This window comes from Budorcas taxicolor, chromosome 1 (assembly GCF_023091745.1).
Source record: "Budorcas taxicolor isolate Tak-1 chromosome 1, Takin1.1, whole genome shotgun sequence".
Lineage (NCBI taxonomy): Eukaryota > Metazoa > Chordata > Mammalia > Artiodactyla > Bovidae > Budorcas > Budorcas taxicolor.
The window spans coordinates 151,792,128-151,817,498 of record NC_068910.1 but is presented as its reverse complement, the minus strand read 5'-3'; the positions used below and the strand labels follow the sequence as shown (position 1 = coordinate 151,817,498).

General features: G+C 43.0%; 1 protein-coding gene across 4 annotated transcripts in view; it reads left to right on the top strand.

Moving 5' to 3' along the window:
* USP13 (ubiquitin specific peptidase 13) overlaps positions 1-25,371 on the top strand; it is a 134,125-nt gene that overhangs the window by 64,328 nt on the left and 44,426 nt on the right. For all 4 annotated transcript variants that reach the window (XM_052642414.1, XM_052642413.1, XM_052642416.1 and 1 more), the window contains exons 7-13: positions 2,276-2,370; positions 3,446-3,633; positions 9,469-9,540; positions 10,208-10,301; positions 19,831-19,956; positions 21,527-21,680; positions 23,635-23,809. In XM_052642414.1, coding sequence (XP_052498374.1) covers positions 2,276-2,370; positions 3,446-3,633; positions 9,469-9,540; positions 10,208-10,301; positions 19,831-19,956; positions 21,527-21,680; positions 23,635-23,809 — 904 coding nt within the window. The remainder of the gene's footprint in view (positions 1-2,275; positions 2,371-3,445; positions 3,634-9,468; positions 9,541-10,207; positions 10,302-19,830; positions 19,957-21,526; positions 21,681-23,634; positions 23,810-25,371) is intronic.

Sequence of the window (25,371 nt, the reverse complement as noted above, 5' to 3'; positions counted from 1 at the left end):
AAGAATTTTCCACAGTTTGTTGTGATCCACACTGTCAAAGGCTTTGGCATAGTCAATGAAGCAGAAGTAGATGTTTTTCTGGAACTATTTTGCTTTTTCTATGACCCAACGGATGTTGGAAATTTAATCTCTGGTTCCTCTGCCTTATTTAAATCCAGCTTGAACATCTGGAAATTCTCAGTTCGTCTACTGCTGAAGCCTTGCTTGGAGAATTTTGAGCATTACTTTGCTCTCATGTGAGATGAGTGCAGTTGTATGATAGTTTGAACATTCTTTGTTGAACTAGAAATTCCCACTAGTTTAAATAATGACCAAATTTAAAGTACATGGGAAGTGTCATTTCTACCTTCTAGCCAATATTTGAGTGGTACTTTACTGTCACATGTCGTCGATTGAAGATATAGTTGATGTAGTTGTTTCAAGTTATTAGTTCAAGGAATTTTTTTTTTTAATACTTAAACATTTGGGAAATTTTTTTCTTAATTGGCCTGGGGATTTTATCTTTTGTGTTTACTTTTGAGTGCACTGAATTACATTTAGAAAAGAATATAGATGAAGGCTTCTATCCATAAGTTGAAATGGACGCCTAGGGGAAGAGGTATAGAAGAGAAAGCTATACAATGTTTAATCTGTTAATAATAGAAAGACTTGACTTTTTTTTGGTGGCAGTGAGTCTCCATGTATCTGGGTTTGGGTCAGAGGGTCACCGTAGTTCTATATATCACTTTCTTTTTCTCCTCCTGGTATTGTTCCAGAGAGCAGGCAACTCCTTGAACAATCTTATCTTTTGCTGCTGTAAAGAATAATATCTTTATATCTATTTTCACATTTTGTTTTTCCAATTTTAGAGTGAAGAAATTGTGGGGTTTTTGTTTTTGTTTTTTGGCTGAACCATGTGGGATCCTAGTTCCCCAGCCAGGGATTGGACCCGTGCCCCCTGCATTGGAAGGGCAGAGTCTTAAACCACCGGACCACCACCAAAGCCCCTAAATGTGTTTTTTGTCTCTCTCTACCTGTTAAGGGGCTCGGATGGTGCCTCACTGAGTCTTGGTCTCCTAAGAGATCTGAGTAGAAAGGACTGGGCCAGGAGTCAGACTACTTGGGTTTGTGCCACATGTGGGGTTTGAGACAAATGATTTAACTTTTCTAAGTCTCATTTCCTCATGTGCAAAATGGGCCTGAAAATGTTTCCCTCTTCCCTGTCGCACTGCCATGTGAGGACAGATAAGGCAGTGGTTTGGGTAGGTTTTGAAAGCACTACACAGTGCTTCTCAAACTTTCCTGTGTGCATGGGGATCTCTTTAGAATGCAGGTTCTTCTTCAGTACGTCTGGGTTGAGTCCGAGATTCTGCGTTTCTAATGAGCTTTCAGGCATTGCTGCTGCTTTGGAATCATGCCCTATACTTGGAGAAGCTGGGTTCAGTCTGAAGCCTTATGTGGTCAGATGGCAGATGAGGGTCCTGAGGAGAGAAGCGGCCCCCTTCAGCACACAGCTTCCCAACACCAGAGCCCTGTGAGTGGGTTACAGACAAGGCTGTCAACATGCTGATTTCTCAGATCCTGGGCTCGGTGCAGCCTCCTGAGTTACCCCGCTGTACCAGACGCATCATCGTCTTCCATGTGCTGGGGGGTGGGCACGTTTGGGGTGCACTGCAGTCTTCAGAGACCTCTCACCAGCTCTCTGAGGTGTGGACACTGGGGAGGGGGGGTGAGGGGGCAGATGGAGGTGGAAGGTCCTGTGGTGGTAGCTCTGAGACTACAGAGGGTTCCATGGGCAGAATTTCATTTTGTCCTGGACCTCACACCACAGTCCAGCCATTCAGACAGCCTGGGGTCCTGTGTTTTCTCTGTTCTTCACTGGTCCCCCTGAGGGTGGCAGGCAGTGTCACCGTCTCCTCCCTCCCGCTTCCCTCCTCCTGAACTTATAAACATGCCACTGGGGTTAGAACAGTGTTAGGCATTTATATTTGTCTAGTTTTAAATTATTTTAGCTTTAGACACTGTCCTCTTTTTCTTGTTTCAGAAATCCTTTATAAAATTACTTTCTGAAATGTTAAAAGGATTGATATATATATATATATATATATTTACAAAAATAACCATTGATTATGCTTATTATCATCTGTCTTCCCCCGAGTTGAAACTCACAAGAGTTTTTTTGTTTGTTCATTGATGTATCCCAAGCCCAGTGCATAGGAGGAGCTTGGTGGGTGCGTGTTGAATGTTGAATAACTTGATTACAGATCTTAGTGCTTATTTTCTTTTCACCTTCTAGATGTTTATTCTTTCCAAGAAGAGGAAGCTGTTTTGGACCCTCATTTGGCCAAGCATTTAGCACATTTTGGAATTGACATGCTTCATATGCACGGGGTGAGAAAGGTCTCCTTTTGTCTCTATTCCCACCTTGCAGGGAAACTGTTGGGTTTATTTATATAATTCCTATCACATACATCTTCATTTTTATAGGTTTTAGGTTTTAATGTTTGCATTTACTTCTCAAACTTAATTAGCGTTTTCTTTCGGTTATCAGTTTACTTAGAGTTTTAAAATTTTATAATGAACATGGCACCTCATCAAGTACCATTTTGTTTCAGTTGGAGTTTACTTGCAAAATTTTTGTCTTCTTTGATGGAGAGTTGCATGAATCATTTTTTGTTCACTAAAGGCGGAAGGTATGGGGAGATGACCTTTAAAATGATTTGTGACCAACATCACTTTAATTAATTTCAGGAAGGGAAGGAGAGCTTGTTGGGGGTGTGTGGAAAGAGTAAACCAGTAGATTATTTATTGTTGATGGAAACCCTGTGGCTCATTTTGTATGGTGTTTTCAGGCTGGTGTTGTGACTGTAATATTTGACCCTATGAGGAGCCGGTTAAACGTGCATGTTTTGCTTTGGCCCAGGCCGTCTCCCTTTCCTCACGTTCTCCTTCTAATTCCTCTGTCTCGCTCATGTCACTTTTTAATTTATTTTCTCTGCTTTTCTTTAAACCTCCCTCCTACGTTGCGCTTCTCCTGAGCCCCATGGGTTTATTCCACTTTCCTCTCCAACTGTCTTGCTTTTTGTCTGCTGTGTTGTGTTGCATCTGCCTTCTTTTTTACTGATTCCTGTTTGTCTTCTTCCTCCTCCTATCCCTGTTCCCCTTGGTCTTTGTCTCTTTTACTGTTAAATCTTTTAAATGTGGTCATTTATTAAATTATGGAAATCTATACCTAACATAAAACTTACTATTTTAATGATTTTTAAGCGCACAGTTCGGTGGCACAAAGTCCATTTGCCTTGTGCAACCATCACTGTCTCAGTCGCTTTTAATGAGGTTGTTTATTTCTCTGTTTAACTGAGGGGAAAGGCAGAAACCTCTATTGCTGTTAGAAATAATTTGTGGGATGTGATCTTGGAATGACAGTCATCATCAAAGTTGTATTTCTTCACTGATCTTGCCCCAGACAGAGAATGGGCTCCAGGACAACGACATCAAGCCACGGGTCAGCGAGTGGGAGGTGATCCAGGAGACGGGGACAAAGCTGAAGCCCATGTACGGCCCAGGGTACACAGGGCTCAAGAACCTGGGCAATAGCTGCTATCTCAGCTCTGTGATGCAGGCCATCTTCAGCATCCCAGAATTCCAGAGAGCGTAAGTGTCCTGTGCAGACCTGGGCATGCAGACTGCCCCACGTCTCCTCGGTGCCTGCTCAGGCAGTGTGTACCAGGGAAGCCCTTCCTCACTGACTGTGGGACATTTCACCACGTTTGTGCTGTGACTTCCCGCATGAAGGCAGGTGAGAATGCTTGAAGTGTTATAGGGATTGCATGAGATAAGGAGAGGTTTGTAAATTGAAAAACCTCCTACAGGGATTTGTCACATTAATAATGGCTTCTGTTTTTAACCTGGAGAAGGAAATGGCACCCACTCCAGTCCTCTTGCCTGGAAAATCCCATGGACGGAGGATCCTGGTAGGCTACAGTCCATGGGGTTGCAAAGAGTTGGGCACGACTGAGTGACTTCACTTTCACTTCACTTTCTGTTTTTAAACCTGCAACCTCTATGCCGAAAATACTATAGTCATTAATCTTCACAGCAAACCTGCCTCATCTCTCCCTCTACATGCGATTGGAGAGGTTCGCTGATCTCTTTGGGCAATGGTGAGTGAGTGGAGTTTCTTAGAGAATTTAGGTTTTTTGCTGCTCAAACTGTGGTTTGTAGATGGTGCTGGTCCTTGGACTGCTGAAAATGGACCTGTAATGGGATAGGTATGGCAACTGAGAGTGGGCATTGAGAAATTGTAGTAATTTGACTTTGCCATTTTTTAATAAGTGGCATTTCGTTTTTCAAATACAGCTGACCCTTGAACAACTTGAGCATGAACTGCACAGGTCCACTTATATGTGGATTTTTTTCAGTAAATACATATTACAGTACTGTTGGGTTGACCAAAATGTTCATTCGGGTTTTTCTAAACCATCTTATAGAAAAATCCTAATGAACTTTTCGCCAACCCAATACATGATTGGCTGTTGGTTGAAACCATGGTTGTGAAGGAACTGTGAATTCAAAGGATTGACTGTAAAGTTATGCATGGAATTCCAATTGTGCGGAAGGTTGTTGCCTCTAACTCTCATGTTGTTCGGGGGTGAACTCTAATTTATTTTTATTGTATTTTTAAGGACCTCATCTATATGATTTGAAACCAACAAACAAGCTGGTCCTTCACCATAGGTAACTGGGAGGCACTGATTGAGGGCAACTCCTAACTATGCCTGTACAGGCTGCCTGCTTTCTCCCTCAGCCAGGGAGGGAGAAGGGCTGCGTCTCTGGGCGTTTTCTTCCTTAAACTGTGCTTAGCACAGGGAGCCACAGAGACCAGCAGCTGTAGGTCATGGGCAGCTGCTGTTTAAGTTTAGGAAATAATATGTGGTGTTTCCCAGAGCAGGTCGGTTTTGACCTTGGTTCAAGTATGGAAGAGGACACACGTGTGCTGAGACAAACTGATGGACAGATAGCACACTAGGAATAGCCCAGGGCGATTTTTTTACCCACATAGAGTTGAATGCTAATGATTTTAATGGTGGTTGTGTGTTCAGTTGAGTTCAACTCTGTGACCCCATGGACTGTAGCCCACCAGGTTCCTCTATCCATGGAGTTCTCCAGGCAAGCATACTGCAATGGGTTGCCCTTTCCTCACCCAGGGGATCTTCCTGACCCAGGGAGTGAACCCGTATCTTCTGTGTCTCTGGCATTGCAGGTGGATTCTTTACCATTGAGCCATCAGGGAAGAAGCCCTTAATGGTGGTTATTAAAAGTATATCAAATATTCTTTTCCTTCCCTTCTTTTGATACCTAAAATCTTACCTCTTCTTACTGTTTCTGGATTTAGAAATTTATGGTCAGTTGTCCAGGTCAGGTTTTCATCTTTTCATCCAGCGAATAAAGAGTGGGTTCTGCTCTGCTCAGCAGGGCGCTAGGTGTGGGGGGGTTCAGTGGTAAATAAGACCTGGTGCCCAGCCCCACTTGGGGAAATAGACCTTAAATAAATGTAGACCATCCCTGATTTCAGATGATTCAACTTAAACTTGACGATGGTGCAAAAGTGCTGTGTATTCAGTAGAAATTGTATTCTGAATTTTGCATTTTGCTTTTGGCTAGTTTTCCTGGGCTAGTGACAGGTGGTACATACTCTCGTATGATGTTGGGCAGGCAGCAGCCACAGCTCCTGGTCAGGTAGAAGACCCTGAGGGTAAACAACCATCACAACTGTTTTGTACCCAGATAGCCTTTCTGTTCTGCACTTTCAGTACAGTATTCAGTAAGCTACAGCAGATAATCAACACTTTATTATCAAGTAGGCTTTAAGTAATTAGATGATTTCGCCAACAGTGGGCTAATGTAAGTGTGCTGAGCACATTTAAGGTAGGCTAGGTTAAGCTTCAGTGTTTGGTAGGTTAGGTATTATGAATACACTTTTTTATATTTTAAAATAAAAATTTTATTTTATTTTTTAAAATATGAATGAATGTCCATAATACCCTAAGATTTGAAAATTATTGAAAAAGTTTTATTGGAGTACAGTTGATTTACAATGTTGTATTAGTTTCATGTGTATAGCAAAGTGAATCAGTTATACATATACATATATCCACTTTTTTTTTTAAGATTCTTATCCCATATAGGCCATTACAGAGTATTGAGTAGAGTTCCCTGTAAGTGCATTTTCAGTTTATATCATCAATTTATGATGGGTTTATTGGAATGTAACCCCGTCCTTTGTTGAGGAGTATCTCTAATTGTAAGAACAACTGCATGATTTTAAATACGGTGCACTCCATGAAGAAAAAGGAAAGGAGGTGGTAAGGGAGGATTTCTTTGAAGAAAGAACACAAAAAGGGATACTCACTTTGACTGCTGTGCAGGAGGAGTGGAGACAGGGTTTTGGAGAAAAGGAGGAGCAAGTTTGAATCTCTGAGATGGGAAAGCCTTTTCAAACGTATGCATCGTGCATCATATGATTTTTATAAATTCTTACCCATGTCTCATACTTGTATTATCATTTGATTTGGGAATAATGTAGCTTCATCTTATCTGTCTTATGCTCCAAGATTTTTTTTTAAACTATTGAAGAAAAGTTCTTATGGTAGGTGTTGTGTAATTATTATTTCTTTTAAACTCGAATGAAAGAAACTTGTATTCTTTTGTCACAAAGCCCAACAACATTTTTTAGTGCTTTACTGTCTACAGTTTTTGAAGATATTTTCTGCACATCAAAGTTTGATAAATAATCTTCTGAATTTTTCTTCAATGAAAAAAACATACCTCAAGTCTGTATTTTGGATTTAAGAGTTGAATCTCTTACCTAGTCTTGTTTCAAGTGTTTTAGAATTTTGTAGTATCTAATATCTTATATTTTATTTCCTAAACATTTGTTGTATATATTAGAACATGAACAATTTACTATTCTTACTTGTTTTTGGTTCTTTAACAAATATCACTGGGTTGAAATGCTTGCTCGTCAAACTCCTTTTTCCCAGCAGGACTAACTTAGTGAAGCGGTCTCTCCATTTTGTAAGTAGAAAGAGTGACTCACAGAGAGATTAAATGACTTACACACAACCACAGTATAATTCGGGAACATCAGCTGGACTCCTTGATACCCTGTGTGCCACTTGAACCTAGTTTACATTTCAAGATAATTTTGATGGACAAATCTAAATAAATTGGTGTACAAATTGAATGACAACAAGGGTGGATTTTTAGAGAGCAAACATGTTTTTTGTTTTGAAAACCACTTGATTACAAATTGAAGATATAAGTACTTTAAAAATTATCCAACGTTACTGCTGTCTTTTAATTTTGTTGTAATAGAAGATATTCCTAGTTGATGAGAAAAAGAATATAAATTTGTAGCAAAATGGACTTTTCTGAAATCAATGATTTATCCCTTTAAACTTTATTCTTCTCCATCAGCCTTGACAGAAAGCCTAAGCTTTTCACTATTGTTTACCTTACCAGTTTTTTTTTTTTTTTTTTTGGTCTTGTTAGGTTTTGAGGTGTGATAAAGACCAGATTTTAAGATAGCTAATACTGATAATGTATATCAAGTTGTATATTAAGAATTCTCTCTTATAATGAATATAGTTTGGTTCCAAAGTTTGGTTTATGTATTATTGGATTTTGGTCCTTAAAAAATTTCTAGATGGAATTATTGTCCTAATGATGTAACCAGAAGCCATTTGAATGGGACTTTTCCAGAGATGTGGTGCTCTGTTAATTTTGATGTTGATATATAACCTGGGATACAAATTCTGAGTTTGTTGTCAGCAGTTGCCTGGAAGTTTCTAGTAGCTGAAGGATCTAATTAGAGGTTATTACCAACTACAGTGTATTATGGTTTTCTGCCAAGGCTTTACTGAAATAATGCCTATTCTCTTGGGTTATTTAGTAGTCAGTTATGGAAATTGGTTATGTGATTATGATATGAATATATTCAGTCAACAAATATTTATTGAGTGCCTTTTACATGTTAGATATGGTTCTCGTGGTAGAGATGTAGTAATTTAAATAAAGTCTATGCCTTCATGGAGATTATATTCTAGTTTGTAATCTGTAGAAAGATAATAAACAAGAACATATATTGTATACTTGCAAATAGTGATACAAGCCAGGAAGAAAGTTAGCCAGGGTCAGGAACTCGAAAGGGTAGGGAGATGGGGAGGTGGCTTTAAATCAGACCTGCAAAAGAACGATGATCTTTAGAGAGAGTGTTCCAGGAAAGAGACAGCAGGATGGCATGACTCTGAAGCAAGAGCGAGCTTGGTATGCCCTGGGCAGCAAAAAGGGGAAGTGGCTGGGGTGTTGTGGGGTGGGAGAAAGGGGTGGGAATGAGGTCAGAGAAGCAGGCAGGGCAGGTGCAGGAAGGGGCAGGAAAAGAGATCTGTTTCTGGATTCTTCTTTCTAAAACTTCTAGACTCAGAGAATCTAAGTTTCAAGAGGGGAAGGTAAAGAGCGCAAAGCAGAGAGTGTGAGATAGGAAGTGAATTTAAGAAGTGAAAGGAATGATTGTGGGTTGAGATGAGAGATGGATGGTTAGAGTTAGATTGCTATGTCAGGTAAACTGGTCAGAAAGAGGGCTTGTGGATGGGGCAGGTACAGCCAGCAGCATGGTTCTGGGCATGGCTTGGGGGCCAGGCTGCCTGGGTCCACTTTGGGCTCCATCACTCCCTCCTGGGTGGTTTTGGAAGCTACCTAATGAATTTGCACCTTGATTTCTCATCTCTCAAAGGGGGTGATGACAATAATCCCTTCCTTATATGGTTGTAAGTGAAGACTTAGGCAGGCAGTATAGGAAACTCTCCAGAAGTGGCAGTTGTTACTGCTGTCATTATTCATTTCGACATGACCGGAACAATTCCTTACCTTGCCTTTCCGTTTTGAGAAGGTGGTTGCGATGGCCTAACCCAGTGGTGCTTGACTCTGGCTCCATGTTAGAATCACTGGGAAACTTGTAAAAGATTCAAACCTGAGAGGATTTTAACTCATATCTGGGGTGAAGGCCTATTGAGAGAAGCATAAGCATTTTCAACTTCTGTGTGTGTGTGTGTGTTTGTGTGTGTGTGTGTGTGTGTGTGTGTGTGTGTGCTCAGTTGTGTCTGGCTCTTGTGACCCCACGGACTGTAGCTCACCAAGCTCCTCTGTCCATGGGATTTCCCAAGCAAGAATACTGGCCTGGGTTGCCATTTTCCTTCTCCAGGGGATCTTCCCAACCCAGGGCTTGAACCTGGATTCTTTTACCACCGAGTCACCTGGGAAAGCCGCATAGGGAGGCCCATGAATGTGTCTGCAGAGGTAGGAGCTCAGGGAAAAATTCTGATTTAGTTTTAGCAGAAAGGCAAGAAGGTCTTAGCTAGGATGATGGCTTATTTTGGTTCTGTTCATCTCTCAGTTCCTATGTTTTGACTGTTGCTTCTCATTTTCTAGGTATGTAGGAAATCTTCCAAGAATATTTGACTACTCTCCTTTAGATCCAACGCAAGATTTCAACACACAGATGTAAGTGACCTGCTGTAGTTTTTAAGAAAAGTTTATCTGAAATAGTGTTCATAGTGGTTATCTCTGGGTTGCAGAATTAAAGATGATTCTTTTCTTTACGATCTGTATTGTTTAAAAGTATTCCAAAATAGGCATGTGTTGCTTTTGTAAAAAGGAAGAAATTAGTAAAATTATAAAGTACTGAGAATTTGAAAATGGAATCAGTATCAAGCAGAATCAAGTAAGTTCAGTTCAGTTCAGTCACTCAGTCATGTCTGACTCTTTGCAACCCCATGAATCGCAGCACGCCAGGCCTCCCTGTCCATCACCAACACCCGGAGTTCACTCAGACCCACGTCCATCGAGTCAGTGATGCCATCCAGCCATCTCATCCTCGGTCGTCCCCTTCTCCTCCTGCCCTCAACCCCCCCCAGCATCAGAGTCTTTTCCAATGAGTCAACTCTTCGCATAAGTACTTTGGTGGCCAAAGTACTGGAGTTTCAGCTTCAGCATCATTCCTCCAAAGAAATCCCAGGGCTGATCTCCTTCAGAATGGACTGGGTTATTTGTGAGGAATTGAGATATAGTGTTTCACTAAAAGCAGCTGTAGTTACTGAAATTTGATAATTTTGGCGCCCCTGAGGGGAAGCAACAATGACCTTTTTGTCTGTTTCTCCCTCCTGTCTAGGACTAAGTTAGGACATGGCCTTCTCTCAGGCCAGTATTCAAAACCTCCCGTGAAGTCTGAGCTCATTGAACAGGTGATGAAGGAGGAGAACAAGGTATGTGTCTGGGTGTCTGCCACGTTGACTCAGAGGAAAGAGGGACCTCCCTAGTGAGAACGTGGATTATCTATGATTTGGTGAATGGTGGCTGCAGACTTCTTGAGCTGTCAACATAGCTTTTTCATTTTAGGGTCTCGGGTGTCTGTCTGCTCTTAAAAGTTGTGACAAGGAATGGCCACAAGGTTGTGGTTTCTAGTAACATTTGCTTCGTGGGTTATATGTGATTGCCATCATTACTGGTCTTTAGAAATAATATTCTTCGTAACATAGAGCTGGAATGGAAGGAATAAACGTATAAAAATATAAACATTTTCCCCCTCGTTATCCTTGTCTTGGCACTTCTAGTATTTGTCTTCTCCTAAGCTGCAGCTTTGTTTCCTGGGGTTTCTCAAAAGGCTGTTAAAACACAACACACATATTCCTATTCCCCCACCCCCACCTCCTAGCAGAGGATTCTGAATTTCTGGGGAGGGATGGGCAGTTCTCTTTTTTGGTAGGCTGCTGGGGGTTTGAAAGCATACTTTGGTAAAAAAGAAACTCAGTTGGCCATTCAGTCACGATTAATTGACTGACTGAAAGATGTGCTTCATCTCCTAATTATCAGACTCACATTTCCCTATGTCTGCGGGTTGGGCTACTGACCCCTCCCTGGGCTGCTCTGTTAACGCAACTCCAGAGGGCGTCACTTGCAGCCTGGCCTTTTGGAGTGGTGCAGTGGCTTTGGAATTGTGCAGAGCACAGCTTACACAGCTGTATTTGGGGGTCTAGGTTCCCACAGCTGCAGACGTCCTGAGTGGAATGCAGGCCCCGCTTCCCCACCCGCCTTGCTCTGCCTCCAGGCTACCTTGTCTTGACTTAGTGGGCAAGTTCTTTCAGTTCTGTTTCTCATGAGTGTGACCTCTGTGCTCCCATCTTAACATCAATCATCCTTGACTAATGCCTGCAGACTGAGAGCAAGAAGTGAAAGTGAATAGTTCTTTTTCAGAATGAAGCTAATTAGTTGGGGAACTAGAGCAAACAGGAGAAGAGAGATTAGGAAGGGAAAATATAGAGGCAGTGTTTGGGGGTGGGGAGAGGGAATTAGGTTGTGAGGAGGGTGGAGAGGGATTACGCATTCTGGGGCTCAGGCCAAGAGATCAGAGTATTGTGGGGCAGGAAGTCTTCTGTTGCACTGTTACCCAGCCTTGTAGCAAGGAGTCTCTTATCCACCAGGGACTGGAAGAGCCTTCTTTGATTGGAATGGAGTTGGAGTGGTCTGGGTGCAGGGCTGGGGTGTCAGGTTATCCGGGCTTCTTCTACCTCTGAGCTCCTGTATAACTTTGAAGAGGTGATGGTGAAAACACTTGGTCCAAAGTGGTGTGTTATTTATTTATATGTGTGATGCTGGGTCTTCGCTGCTGTTTGAGGGCTTTCTCTAGTTATGTCGAGCGGGAGCTGCTCTTCAGTCATGGGCTTCTCCTTGCGGTGGCTTCTCTTGTTGCGGAGCATGGGCTCCAGGTATGCGGGCTTGAGCAGTTGTGCCTTCTGGGCTCTAGAGCATGGGTTCGGTAGTAGTGGCACATGGGTTCAGTTGCCCTGAAACATGTGGGATCTTCCCTGACCAGGGATCAAACCCATGTCCCCTGCATTGGCAGGCGAATTCTTAACTATTGAGTCATCAGGAAAGTCCCCAAAATGTTTTGATCACATTTATCCTGGGTTTTCATCCAGGCTGTCACTTCTGGGGGCAGAGTCCATCTTTCATGGTGGGGGAGATGGAGACTTGGTTGGGCCTCGGGGGCCTGGCTTCCTTTCCTGACTCTGCAAAGATCTGGAGACAGGGCAGGGTTGGGGGGAAAATCCTGTAACCTTTCAATCTCAGCTGTCAAATGGCAGATTGGTCTTGCTGGTAGTTGTGAATATTTCAAGTGTGAAAGGGCCCCTCTCTAATGTAAATAAAATCTGTGTACGTTACAGGATTGTTGTGTTTTTGGAATCTCCTAATTTGAGAAAATGTAAAATGAAAACTGACCAGTTTAGCAATGTTTGGAAGGAAAATTTACTTTTGTTAATATCACAATATTCTTTTGTGATACTGCTGCTGCGAAGTCACTTCAGTCATGTCCGACTCTGTGCAGCCCCACAGACGTCAGCCCACTAGGCTATGCCATCCCTGGGATTCTCCAGGCAAGAACACTGGAATGGGTTGCCATTTCCTTTGTGATACTAGAAAAAAGTAAATAGTTCTTATATGAGGCATAATCTTTATTTAGTCTGTGAACAGCTGGGGACCCTCATCTCCTCCTCACCTTGGATTAGTGTGGGAGTTATGTGATCTCCAGGGGTCTGAGGCTTGCAGGCAGGAACCCCTGCCCTGTCTGGCTCAGGGTGTGCCACCTGGCAGCCCTTGGGCCACATCTGTCCTGCAGGTGTGTTTTGCTGGGCCCTCCCACAGAATCTGAATTTCCAGTTTCTCTTAAACATTCAGAACCTCTGGCGGTCCCAGGCCCCTGACAGCAGTTGGCTGGAGCTGAGTAGCAGCCCTCCCATCACACAGGACATGCAGTCCCCAGCGGGCTCCAGTCCCTTTGTGGTTCGTGACCTGATTGGTATGCTGGGTATTTGGGTGTGACCCTTGGTCAGATGATTTATAAAGTTCTTCCCCTCACCACCACCCGAACCCCTGAGGTGCCAGGATCAATAGGGTCCCTTTGACATTCAGAATAAGCTTGAATTGACCTCATGATTTTCTTTGTAGCCCCAGAGGTGTCAATTTCAAGCTATTACTTGAACAGACAAGTAATTCATTGTAAGAGCTCCACTGCTTTTGACAGTGGAGGGAATTACTTTCTGAGGCATCAAGATTTTCACTGGCAATTGGTTTCAGAGCAACCAATTTGGGAGAACCTTGCTTATTTCAGGTTTCAGGACCCCTGTGGTCAGGTGGTCTTGTCCCTGGTCTCTGTTGTTTGTCTCTTGTCTTGTAGAGGAGCCTGAAATGCTCCAAGAGAGGAAGGAAGGTGTGCTGAAACAGAGGATGGGTTACGAGAGGAGTGTGTGCCACACAGGAGCCATGTGGCAGGAATGCCTTTTTCAGGGCCTCCACTACCAATGATACCAATGACTAGCACAGGCCCTTCCTGTGTGTTCCCTGATGCAGAAATGGATGCACAGAATCCTTGCCTACAGTTACAAAGTCAGGGAGTGGAGAGCTGGGGTTTACACCAGAGAATCCGGCCCTGAGTCTGTGCAGTATTGACGGAGTCTCTACGCTGTCCTGCTTCCCTGATAGTTGTTCCAGTTCTCATTTCAGGCTCCCAGGGCCTCTGTGTGTGGGTGCTGCAGATGGGTGATAAAGGGGCTGGGTAGATTTTGCAGAGTTACCAGGTAGCCCAGTAACTTGGGCTATTCACACCTTGGGTCATTTCTAAAACACTTACTTCATTGCTCTGCTACAGACCAAGGTGAAATTGAGTTTTTATAGATGCATGCTTAATATGCATTTCATCTACAAAAAGATTTTCAGTGTTTTTTTGGGGGGCACTGCCATTTCTATATAAATTTGTTGACTTTTAAAATTAAATTGCGTCTATAGTAGATAAAACCTGCTCACTGTGAGAGTACAGTTTTTCTTCTCCAAAAAAAGTATTCCAGATCTTTATGCATTCTAAGACAGTGCTTTCACACATTTTAATACAGATTACTCTATAATTTATTTTTCCTTCTGAAGATAGCACATTATTAACAATTCTGTATTCCAAACAGTTTCCTAAGCGACAGTTATTTTGATTTCCCATTCTAATTAACCCTCGACACAAAATTGCTGGCCTCAGTTTTTGATCAACATGAGATAACCAAGGTTCTGCTTCCAGGTGATATATTTATAGCTGCAAACATAAAAACTTTATTTTCACTAACCTCCATTTTCCTACTTTGGGCAAATGTAACATTTCTAACTCACCTTTTAAATTATGAAAAATAGCTTGGGTGAATAACCTCTGTTCCTTTAGCTTAGGAGATTTGGGTTTGGACATGAGTTAGGAATTACTGGTCCAAGGTTTATGACTTAAAGTTAAAAATTTAAATCAAAAGATGATATACTCCTATGTATTAGGGACAGGCTGAGATGCATTTTTTTTTTTCATCCTGGTGATCTTACATTGTAAGTTTCTCTACAAGCGTTGCTCTAATAAGTTGATACAAAGCCTTAGTCTTTCTCCTTGTTTGTTAATTAAAGCACTAAGCCCAGACAAATATGAGTGGACAGTGACTGCCTTCTTGGTGCAGTGTTAAACAGAAAGCTCTGTGTAAGCATTTGGGAAAGATTCTGAACACTGTAGTCCTCTCTCTAATTTTAGCTAATCTGTTTTCAAGTTGCTGATGGAGAAAGTAAGTACAGTATCCTATAAATATGACAGGTTGCTTAGGTGGTTGCTATTTTGGAGATGGTCTGGGGCTCACTCTTGTAAAGTTAGTCGTCAGGACAAGCCATTGCTTCTGGTGTCCAAGGGTCAGCTTATAGAAAGAGCGTGAGCTTCCTAAAAGTCTCATTCTTGGTCAGTGTTGGTCTTTCTCATCTTGTTTGGTGATGGGCCCATACGGGACACTCAGGTGATGGCACTGGCTCACTGCCCACTAGGACACATATTTCTTTGATTCCTTTTATTTGTTTTGGCTGTACCAGACAGCTTATAGAATCTTAGTTTCCTGACCAGGGATTGAACCCAGGCCAAAGCAGTGAAAGCACTGAGTTTTCACCACTGGACCACCAGGGGATTCCCTCTGGTTCTTTTTTTTAAATTAAAAAAATAAAAACCAACATTTATTTTTAATTGAAGGATAACTGCTTTACAGTGTCGTGTTGATTTCTGCCAAATGTCAACACCTGGGGTTCTTATTTAGGCTTTTTGGTTTAAGTGACTGCTTTATTCTGGAACCTGATCTTTAAAAAAAAAATTATTTAAATTTGCAAATAATACACAGACATAGAGAGCATAGTATAATGAATTTCCATTTACCATTTCCAATCTGGTTTCATCAATCTCCCCTGAACTCAATTTTCCCCCTCATTCCCTTCCTCTCCTTTCCCTGCAGAAATTGAACACAAAACCTAAACACCATCCTTTTCACCTGTAAATATTCAATATGCACCTGTAACTATAATACTTTTCTTTTAAAAAAGCAATATGATGAAAGTCAACTGAGGTGTTAGAAACACACTAGCAAAATGTATTGTCTAGTACCCAGCCAATATCCATATTTTCCCCTGCACTGTCAAAGCACTATCAACCCTGAATATTCATTAGAAGGACTGGTGCTGAAGCTGAAGCTCCAGTACTTGATGTGATGGGCCAACTCATTGGTAAAGACTCTGATGCTAGGAAAGATTGAAGGCAGGAGGAGAAAGGGATAGCAGAGGACAAGATGGTTGGATGGCATGAGTTTGAGCAAGCTCCAGAAGGTGGTGAAGGACAGGGAAGCCTGGTGTGCTGTATGTAGTCCATGGGGTCACAGAGTTGGACACGCCTGAGTGACTGAACAACATCAAAGACAGCTTCTTAGAGTCCTCCTCTTTTTGCAAGACTGACTGACCTGTTGAAGGAGCCGAATCATTTTCCCCAGGATTGCTCTAAGGATTGCTTCCTTAAGGTGTTGTTCAGTTTGTGTTTCTTATAAGCTGGAAGTTAGATGTGGAAGCTTAATTAGATTCAGGCTCAACATTCTTATAGCCTGACTTTCTATTATATGGACATAATGTGAACATAGTAATAGTTGATCATGGGAATTAGTGAGACCTCCCCTCAGAAATCAGAGGTAGAACAGGTGAGGACCATGGGTGAGGACAGAGGGGCTAGCTGTGGTTAGGCATTAAGTGTAGAGTGGCTGAGTGTGAGATAAATCAGACCAGCTGTGAAAGCTGGGAGCTGGTCTGCAGTGGGGCAGAGACATCGTGTCTCCAGTTAGGAACCTTTTTAATGACTTCTCAATGATCATCACTTCTCAAGCTAGAACTTGTCTGCTGCACCAGGGATTAGGCTAGGTCAGTCGAGGGCAAACAAAGAACTGAAATGGGCACCGAGAGGGAAGAGGCATGGAGGGGAGTGAATGAGGCTGGGCCAAAGCCCCAGTGTGGGGCTGAGCCTCTGGAGTTTTCACCATGGTCTCTGTTGGAACTTCTCCCAGCTGTACGACCATATGGTGGCATAGAGCAGCAGCCAACTCTTCAGTTTACTTTCAGCAAGTTGGTAAACTTTCCCAAGCAGCTGCTTTGATGGGGACTGGCAGCCAAGCACAGCTTGTAAGAGGTAACAGCAGCAGGCAGTGAGTGTGTGTGTACGTGAATGCCTAAACCCAGATTCACAATGTGAACAGGCGTATTCCAGGTGGTGCCTCTGCACCGCCCAGATGGAGACATCATTGCTGGCCTGGCCTGGGAGGTTGACTTCAGAGGTCGATTTGAAGAGGGCTTACCCAGAATCCAGACACACTGTTTTCTCAGCAGCGGGTAAGAGAGACATCAGACGTCAGAGGTGAGAACTAGGTGTGTGTAGTTCTTGCAAGAAACAGTGTTAGGACATGAGAGAGAAAGACGGTTAAAGAGAGCGAGCGAGACAGATTGACTTTCCTAGTTATGTGATCCTGGGTCAGTTACTTAATTCCTCTAGAACTCAGTTTCCTCATCTGTCAAATGTAGGAAGTAATAATAATAGTCACTTCATGAGGTTGAGTAATTTAAATAAAGATGCACGAATAAGGTGCTCAGAACTGTGCCTGCCACCTAGTAAATGTTCATCCTCGTACCTAGAATAGTGTCTGACATTTTGTAACACTTGGTAAATTCCTGTTGAATGAATGACTAAATGTTAGTATGCAGATGTAAGGCATTATTTGCATGCATGTGTTGGCTGATACTATATAGATATATGTCAGTCAGCATTATGAGTGAAGAAAGTTACAATTTTTACATGCCTTTCAGGAGGTGTAAATGGATCATCAGGTATAAATTGGTCTTCGCCGATGCTGAAGGCACATCTGCAGCCTTGTGTGTGTATGTAGGCTGATCAGTTATACACAGGTTCCGAGTCCTCAGATGCTCAAATGCTGCCTCTTTGGGGAATTCTTCTCTCAGAGCTGCCAACACTGTTTTAGGTTGTCTGCTGCTGCTGCTGCTAAGTTGCTTCAGTCGTGTCTGACTCTGTGCGACCCCATAGACGGCAGCCCACCAGGCTCCTCCATCCCTGGGATTCTCTAGGCAAGAATACTGGAGTGGGTTGCCATTTCCTTCTCCAATAGGTTGTCTGCAGTGTTCCCTAATATTTGTTATAGATATGTGTTGAATCTCACCCCCACCCCCACCTATTCTCTGTCAGCTCTTGGTGAGGAATCCCCAACATGTTCTACATGGAGTAGGTGGCCAGTAAATACTAGATGCCCATATCAGATATATTTTGAGCAAGACAGAATTCTCCTGAGTTTTATTAGAAACATCGCTTAGAACATGTATGCCTTGAAGAGACTTCATATGTAGAGATGCCTCGTGGCTGCCGGGAGAGATAGCTCTTGGAGTTTTCCCATCACTTTTTGCATCTGGCTGTGTGGTTGTGCACCCCTGCTGTGGCCTGTGGACCCTAGGCCTGGACCCTGGTGTCCAGGAGATCTCACAGAGGTGGGAGACAAGGCCTTCGCCTGCCAAGTGCCGCAGTCAGGCTGAGGAGACAGGCTAGAGTGGGCTGAATGTTAAAGCAAAAGCCATGCTCTTGTGTTCAGTGCCCAGGGATGGCCCAGACAGCAAGTTCTCTGCATTTCTGAGGAGGGGATGGTGGCCTGGAGGCTGCTCATGGAGAGGTTTTGAGACGTGGGTGTACCTTTGCCTGGAGCACAGGGATTACTTTTTTTTTAATTTTTAATTTTATTTTATTTTTATTTATTTTTTTTTTAGTATTAAGTTTTTTATTTTTTTAATTTTAAAATCTTTAATTCTTACATAGGGATTACTTTTTGATTGGCGAGGTGAGGTTTGTCTCACTGAGACCTAATGTGTGCTGCAGCTACGACTCCAGTTTTGCTACCAGGAGTGTGGAACTAGGATCAGAACCCAGTTCTGGCTCTTTGCTGGCTACATGGTCATCTGGTCATAAGACCATTTCAGTTGACAGACTTGGTGGCACTTCTCTGCAGCCTCAGTTTCCCTGGCTGTAAAATGGGGATAATGGTAGCACAAGGGTTTTACACAAGGGGACGTGCAGCACCATTGTTAGAGGCTGAACTTGGAGAGGACTCAGGAAACAGCTTTATCCTTAAAGATGATGTGGATCTTCCAGTTTGCCTCTTTAGAGTATCTCAGGCCGAGTGCCTGGGTTCCCAGCAGATCGTTGTTCACTCAGTTGTGTCTGACTGTTTGCCACCCCATGGACTGCAGCACACCAGGCTTCCCTGTTCTTCACCATCTCCCAGAGTTTGCTCAAACTCTTGTCCATTGAGTTGGTGATGCTATCCAACCATCTCGTCCTCTGTCTTTGTTCCTGTCTTTGTTCCTTCCAGTGAATAGCCAGGGTTGATTTCCTTTAGAATTGACTGGTTTGATCTCCTTGCAGTCCAAGAGGCTCTCAAGAGTCTTCTCCAATACCACAGTTTAAGAGCAAATTACTGGCATTAAAAAGCCCATTTCCCATCAAAGCCAGTTTAAGGCTTCTCCCACTACCAGTCTCAGGTGCCTTGGAAACCAGCAGTGTAGAAAGGTCAGTGTCAGCTTGCTCTAGTGTTTTTCCATTCTTGCTCCACCTCTTTCCCTTCTCAGGCTGCTCCAGGGTCAAGGGTTGGGGAGATTGGAGTTGAGGCAGAGCCTTTCCCTGGGCGGAGAGTGTTTGCTCCTTGGCTGAGTGAGTCTGTGATCATGGTTGGCCTTTTGTGGGCGCACATTAGTGGTTCTTTAGAGATATGCTTGTTCTCTCAGAGACCCCCACAAGGATCTTTTGCCTGATGCCCTGTCGCAGTGACCTCTGTGAGCCCTGCCTCAGCTCCTCAGTGGGCCGCCCTCCCATTGTCTTAGGCAGCGTCCTCTCTGGAGGAGCCCAGCTGCCTTCTGAGCAGTCCCCAAAGTTCACAGCCAAAGTTGTCCCAGCTCTTCCCATCCTGGCAGCTGCAGGCAACCTCCTTCGGCTTCTCCAGGTGAGGGGCGGGCTCCCAGGAATGCCCTGTGGTCCAGAAACAGCCCTGTGCTGGCCCTTGAGCAGTACTTTGCCTGGGGCTGGGAGCCATTTCCTCTCCTTACTCTCATATTCCCTCCTGGTGGTGGAGCAAGCCCTATGCGGACAGAAATCGGGGTGTTTATCGTGCCTTTTAGTTCTGAGTAAACAGAAGAGCCCCATCCCATTCCCACGTCAGTCTCACAGCACAGTTCTTGGTACGCAACCAAAGTCCAGTGTGTGCTGGCTGCTGTTGCTGTTTAGCTAAGGTGGGCTTCAGTATTCTTATCTGAAATCCTGGCTACTGGTAATCTCTGCTCTGCTTCCCACTTGTAAGTTTTGGTTTTATTTTTATATTTTAGCCTCAACAGAATGGGATCTCCCCACGCATGTTTAAGGCCTTTGTGAGCAAGAGCCACCCGGAATTCTCCTCCAACAGACAGCAGGATGCCCAGGAGTTTTTCCTGCACCTCGTGAATCTAGTAGAGGTAAGTCAGCCTTTAGAACTGCTGGAAAGGGTTGTTAGGAGCGTGTCCAGCCCTCGCGTGCAGCCCCGCCGGTGTGGCCAGAATGCTGCCACCCGCAACCTCTCCCTGTCTGGGCCCGTTTTAGAGTTGGCGTCTTTGGGGCTTTCTCTGTTTGGCCCACTTGATGTAATTGCTCCTCAAGCCTGGCTTTCTCGGCCTTCGTGAGTCTCCCTGTTCTCCTAATTTGAATGTGTTCTAGGAGTGCTTATCCATTTTTTCTTTCCCTGTTTTTGTTTTTTGTCTCTGTGACAAGCTCCTTGAGAGGCCAGTGTGGTATTTGGTATCCTCCTGTCCTCTGTCCTCCGAGATGCTCACTCTGGGCTCAGCAGGATTGAATCACATTTAATGCTGTGGTTCTTAAAGGCCACTGAGAATTTATGATTAAAGCCTTTTTTCCTCCCCTCTTAAAAAAATAGCTACTTTTTCCCTGATGACTAATGTGTTCTTTGTGGAAATAGAGGCGCAGAAGAGAAAATCAAAACCCCCCATACTGCCTGCTCCCCGGTACAAGCAGTGCTAACATTCTGGTGTTAACTTAACCTGTTGTGAACATTTTGCCATGCCATTATGTACTCAAATATAGCCTACTTTCTTTTTTATTTGTGTATATTTTACATGAGTACATTTATAGAATCGTATCATACATGGCTTAATTTTTTAATTTAAACAAATTTAAAAAAATATTTTTAAAATAAAAATTTGTTTAAATTAAAAAACTTTAAATTTTTTAAAATTTACTTTTTAATTATTTTTAAGCTTTTTATTTTATATTGAGGTATAGCCAGTTAACAGTGTTGTGATAGTTTCAGGTAAACAACAAAGGGACTCAGCCATCCATATATATGTATCCATTCTCCCCAAACTCCTCTCCTCTCCTGTCTACTACATAACATTGAGAAGAGTTCCATGTGCTTTATAATAGGTCCTTGTTGGTTATTACCCATTTTAAGTATAGCAATGTGTACATGTCCATCTCAAACAACCTAACTATACTTGGCTTAATTTTTCTGGTGCAGCCCTTGACTTTTTTCCCCTCCTTTCTCTTTACTTGGCCTTTCATATCTCCTTTCTTCTAATTCTGTCTAGCTCACGCCCTCTGCCATGACTTTTGATGGCTGCATACTATTTATTTACATGATGAACTATAATTTATTTAACCAGTCTCCCAGTTTTGGACTTTAGGTAACTACCAGTCTTTTGCTTTAAAGTACTCTGAACTGGTATGCCCAGAGGGAATGTTTAGTAACATCAGATCTTTTTACCAGATTAATATTTGATTCTGTGCTAATTTTTATACAAATCTGCCTACAATGCAGGAGATCCAGATTCGATCCCTGGGTCAGGAAGATCCCCTGGAGAAGGGAATGGCAACCCATTCCATTATTCTTGCCTGGGAAATCCCATGGACAGAGGAGCCTGGCGGACTACAGTCCATGGGGTCACAAAGAGCTGGACATTACTAAAATGACATAGCATGTGTGTCCCATGAAAGTAATATAAATTTACTGACTTGGTATAATCTCATTTTCAGAGGAACCGCATTGGCTCGGAAAACCCAAGTGATGTTTTTCGGTTTTTGGTGGAAGAGCGGATTCAGTGCTGTCAGACCCGAAAAGTCCGCTACACGGAGAGGGTGGACTACCTGATGCAATTACCTGTGGCCATGGAGGCGGCAACCAACAAAGGTAGTGTTCCAAAGTGGGAAGTGAGCAGAGCGCTTCTTCACACGTGAAGACCCTCGAGTGAGAGACAGTGCGGTTTAGTTGCTGCAGAGCTGTGTCTGGAGTAGACCTGGAAGGTGTCTGCTCTGCCTGTCTCTTCTCATCTACTCCTCAGCCCCCATGTGGCTTTCTCTGAGATTTTCATGGAGCCGGTTATAGAGGAAACCTACTTCAGTGCCTATAAGTTTCAACAACAGGTTGGTTTAGAGTCAGTTTAATTTGGAGGAAATTATTTGTAATTTAACATTATCACTTACAAGTTGTGCTATAAAGTCTGAGGGAAGTGTCAGAACTACATTTTTTGATGTGAGCCATTCAGGCAGAGGTCTCTTAAAAAGAATCCATCTTTGGCATCTGAGCAAGGTGGCTGTTGTGGGTGATAAAGTATGGCCGGGCCCTTTGTCAGGCTCCCCATAGAAAGGTCTCTGGACGTTGGAAGCAGGAAGAAGGCAGATACCCAGGTGGAGGGGGTGATGCTCAGTGGAAATTTCCTTCAATAAGTCTGATCTGCTTCTTTTCAGACAAAATAGATGAATGATATTTCTTAGAACTAACATCTTAGAAGCAGAAAAAGGAGAAATATCTGCTTAATTGCTTATCTCCTGTAAACTGGTCATTTTTGTAAAGTTCAAACACTCTTTGGGCGGCTTTTTTATTCTCTTTTTGCAGGGGTGGTGGGTAGTCACTTTATTGTGTTAATTGGAAAATGATTTTAAGATGAAACAATTTCCATTTTCTCTAAACTTTTGCAGCTTTTGGCTAGTTTTTAAATTCTTATTCATTACACAAAGTAGAAATGGGGTGGGGATCTGTGGTTTGGTTCCTTTTTAGCATAAGGCCTAATTGCTTTCTCTTGACTACCTTGGTGGATGCTGGCTAACATATTCTACTCAGTTCTGTGATCCTCTCTAAACTCACTGTTTATAATTTATAAGTGGTAGCTATATATATATATATTTGTTGTTGTTGTTGTTGTTCAGAAAGGAGATTTGTAACTTAGTGTCAGGAAATTGATAGCTGGAAACACATAATGCTAGCATCCTAGACAGAAGTCCATCCTAAACCGCTGGTGGACTGGGGAATGAACTGTAAGAGCATATCCAGATGTGTTTAAGAAAACACAAAGATACATCAGTGGTATATAAAAACTGATAAATCAGAAGTGGTTTTTTGTATCACAGAGAGTTCCTGGAAAGGTCCATTTGAAATGTATAGAATTTTGACTTACAGGTGGTTTCCAAGAGTAGATCTGCTGACTCTTGGGAAGCTCACAGTGTACTCACTTTTTTTTCCCTGGGTGTTCAGTCATTTGGGCAGGGATAGTGTAGAAAGCCTTCTGGGTTGGCTGCTCTGCTTTCTGCAGTGTCAGGTAACCCCGCATGAAGTTTTCTCGGTGGTGCTGGGTAGGATTGCAGGTCTGGTGCCTTGGGTAATTGTGTTCCTTATAGTTCATCCTGCTCCTTGGCCTGCACTCTCCATGACCTCTCATCATGGTCAAGGGCCAGGAAGAGGTGAGCCCTTGGATTTCTCTCAGCGTGAAATTCTTTGGTGTGGAGACTTTGTGATTAGAGGGTGGTTTGGGGTCAAACCAGTCTTGACCTCTGGATAAATGAAAGCCCAGGTTCGTGCATCGCTTACAGCACATGTGTAGTCTGAACCTCTCACCTGGACTGTAATTCACAATTCCCTCCTGTCAGCCTCAAAGAGGAACAGGCAAAAAATGAATGGCTTGATGCAGCCTGGCATTGCCACTCTAAACACACTCTCAGCAGGCTCCTCTGGCTCTGTGAAGGGCAGCAAGTAAGCAGTCCTACCCCCAGCCCAGAAGCCTTCAGGGAAGGCTGTTCATTGTTCAAGGGGCTCTTTCCTTTCAAGAAAATAAATGACTGCAGATTCATTTGTTTGCTCTTCTACGCAGATGAACTGATTGCCTATGAACTAACAAGAAGGGAAGCAGAATCAAACAGAAGACCCCTTCCTGAGTTGGTTCGTGCCAAGATACCATTCAGTGCCTGCCTGCAGGCCTTTTCTGAACCAGAAAATGTTGATGATTTCTGGAGCAGCGCCCTGCAAGCAAAGTCTGCGGGTGTGAAGTAAGTGTGTATGTGTGTGTGCTTGTGTGGTGGCAGTAGCATGAGAAGGGGGCCTTGAGAGGTGGGGGCCAGTAGGGAAGGGCGAGGGGCGCTACTGTACAGGTCTGTGCATGCTTGCTCATGTGTGGCCAGATGGGATTATGATTTAGACGACCCTAGTTGTCATAGACCTTGCTTGTATGAGGCCTATCCAGTGAAACAGGCTTGTTGTAATCTGTATCATGTGTAAGGGAGAGAATGCCTTTTTTTCTTTTCTTTTCTCTTTTTTACTGAGCAGGTATAGCCAAGAACTCTTGTGCCACATGGCAAGACGATATTAATGAAGAAATTCAAAAACTACTTATGACAGTCTTCAGTGTTTACACTCCACTGTGATAGATTCTGATTCCACAGTTAAAGATTTGACTTAGAACTTGGTGACTCTGTTCCTGCCTGGAGACTAGGGGTCTCAGGGCATCTCAAAGGGGAACTCAGGGTTCCTGGGCTTTGTTCCAGTGAGCTGCTCAGACGTGGTCAGGAGATGTTCTGTTTCTATATTGTGATCCTTCTTGTCAGGGCCATGCTTTGTTTTTTTTTTTTTTGCCTCCACTTGACACCTTAGTTGATTTTATACAGTCAAGTCCTTGCCTGTGTACTTCATGCAGCTGGAGAAAGAGAACTCACAATGGCAGAAAAAGAGGGGAGGTCTAAAAGTCTCTGGAACTCATTACTTTCAGATATTCTTCAGCCTTTTTTTTTCTGGGCTCAGCCTGAGCTCTAGGTGACATGAAAGGCAGGGAAGGATGGATGAGCTACTGCTGGCTTTTTTTTTTTTTTTTAAATCACAACTACAAGTAGCAGTCAAACCTGAATCGCTTATTCTCTGTGACCGTCATCCCTCAGGATTCCTCTGTTTCAGATGATTGACTTCATGTGTTAAGAATGGGAAAACAAAAAGAATGTTTCAAAAGCTTTAAAGGAAAAGCCACATTTTCTTAACAATAATTTCTTTTAAAAAGTTTCTTCATATCCAGAGGAGATTTATAATAGCTCAGTTATCAGTTATCCATTGTGGAGTAAGTTTTCGTCCGAGGATTGCTCAGTTTTGGGGAGTGTGTATGTGTATGTAAGTGTGTGCATGTGTGTGTATGGCCTTGCAGATGAGAGAGCTGGCCTTGCAGATGAGAGTTGGTGAGCTGGCATGTTAAATGTTTGTGATTCACTTCATTACAACTTGGGCACATCTTTGAGCAGTTAGAAAGCTACATGTTTTATTAGTGGTGAAAGCAGTTTTTTCCGCTCAACTTTATTGAAGTATAATTCACATAACGTTTTGTGAGTTTAAGATGTACTGTGTGATTTTTTTTAACTTTTTTTCTTTCTTTCTTATTGACAGTAGGCTGAAGGTTCCACAAACATTTATCCTTTTCTCTTTGCACTTTAATTCTGACTCTGTATGGGAGGTGGAAGTGATCAGAAGCCTCGCGGCCTAGAAAGTCCCCAGCATCAGGTGTGAATCAGGAAGGTCTTCACTGGCTGGTCTGCCTGGTCCCCCTTTTCTGCTCTTCAGAGTCTTTCAAGTG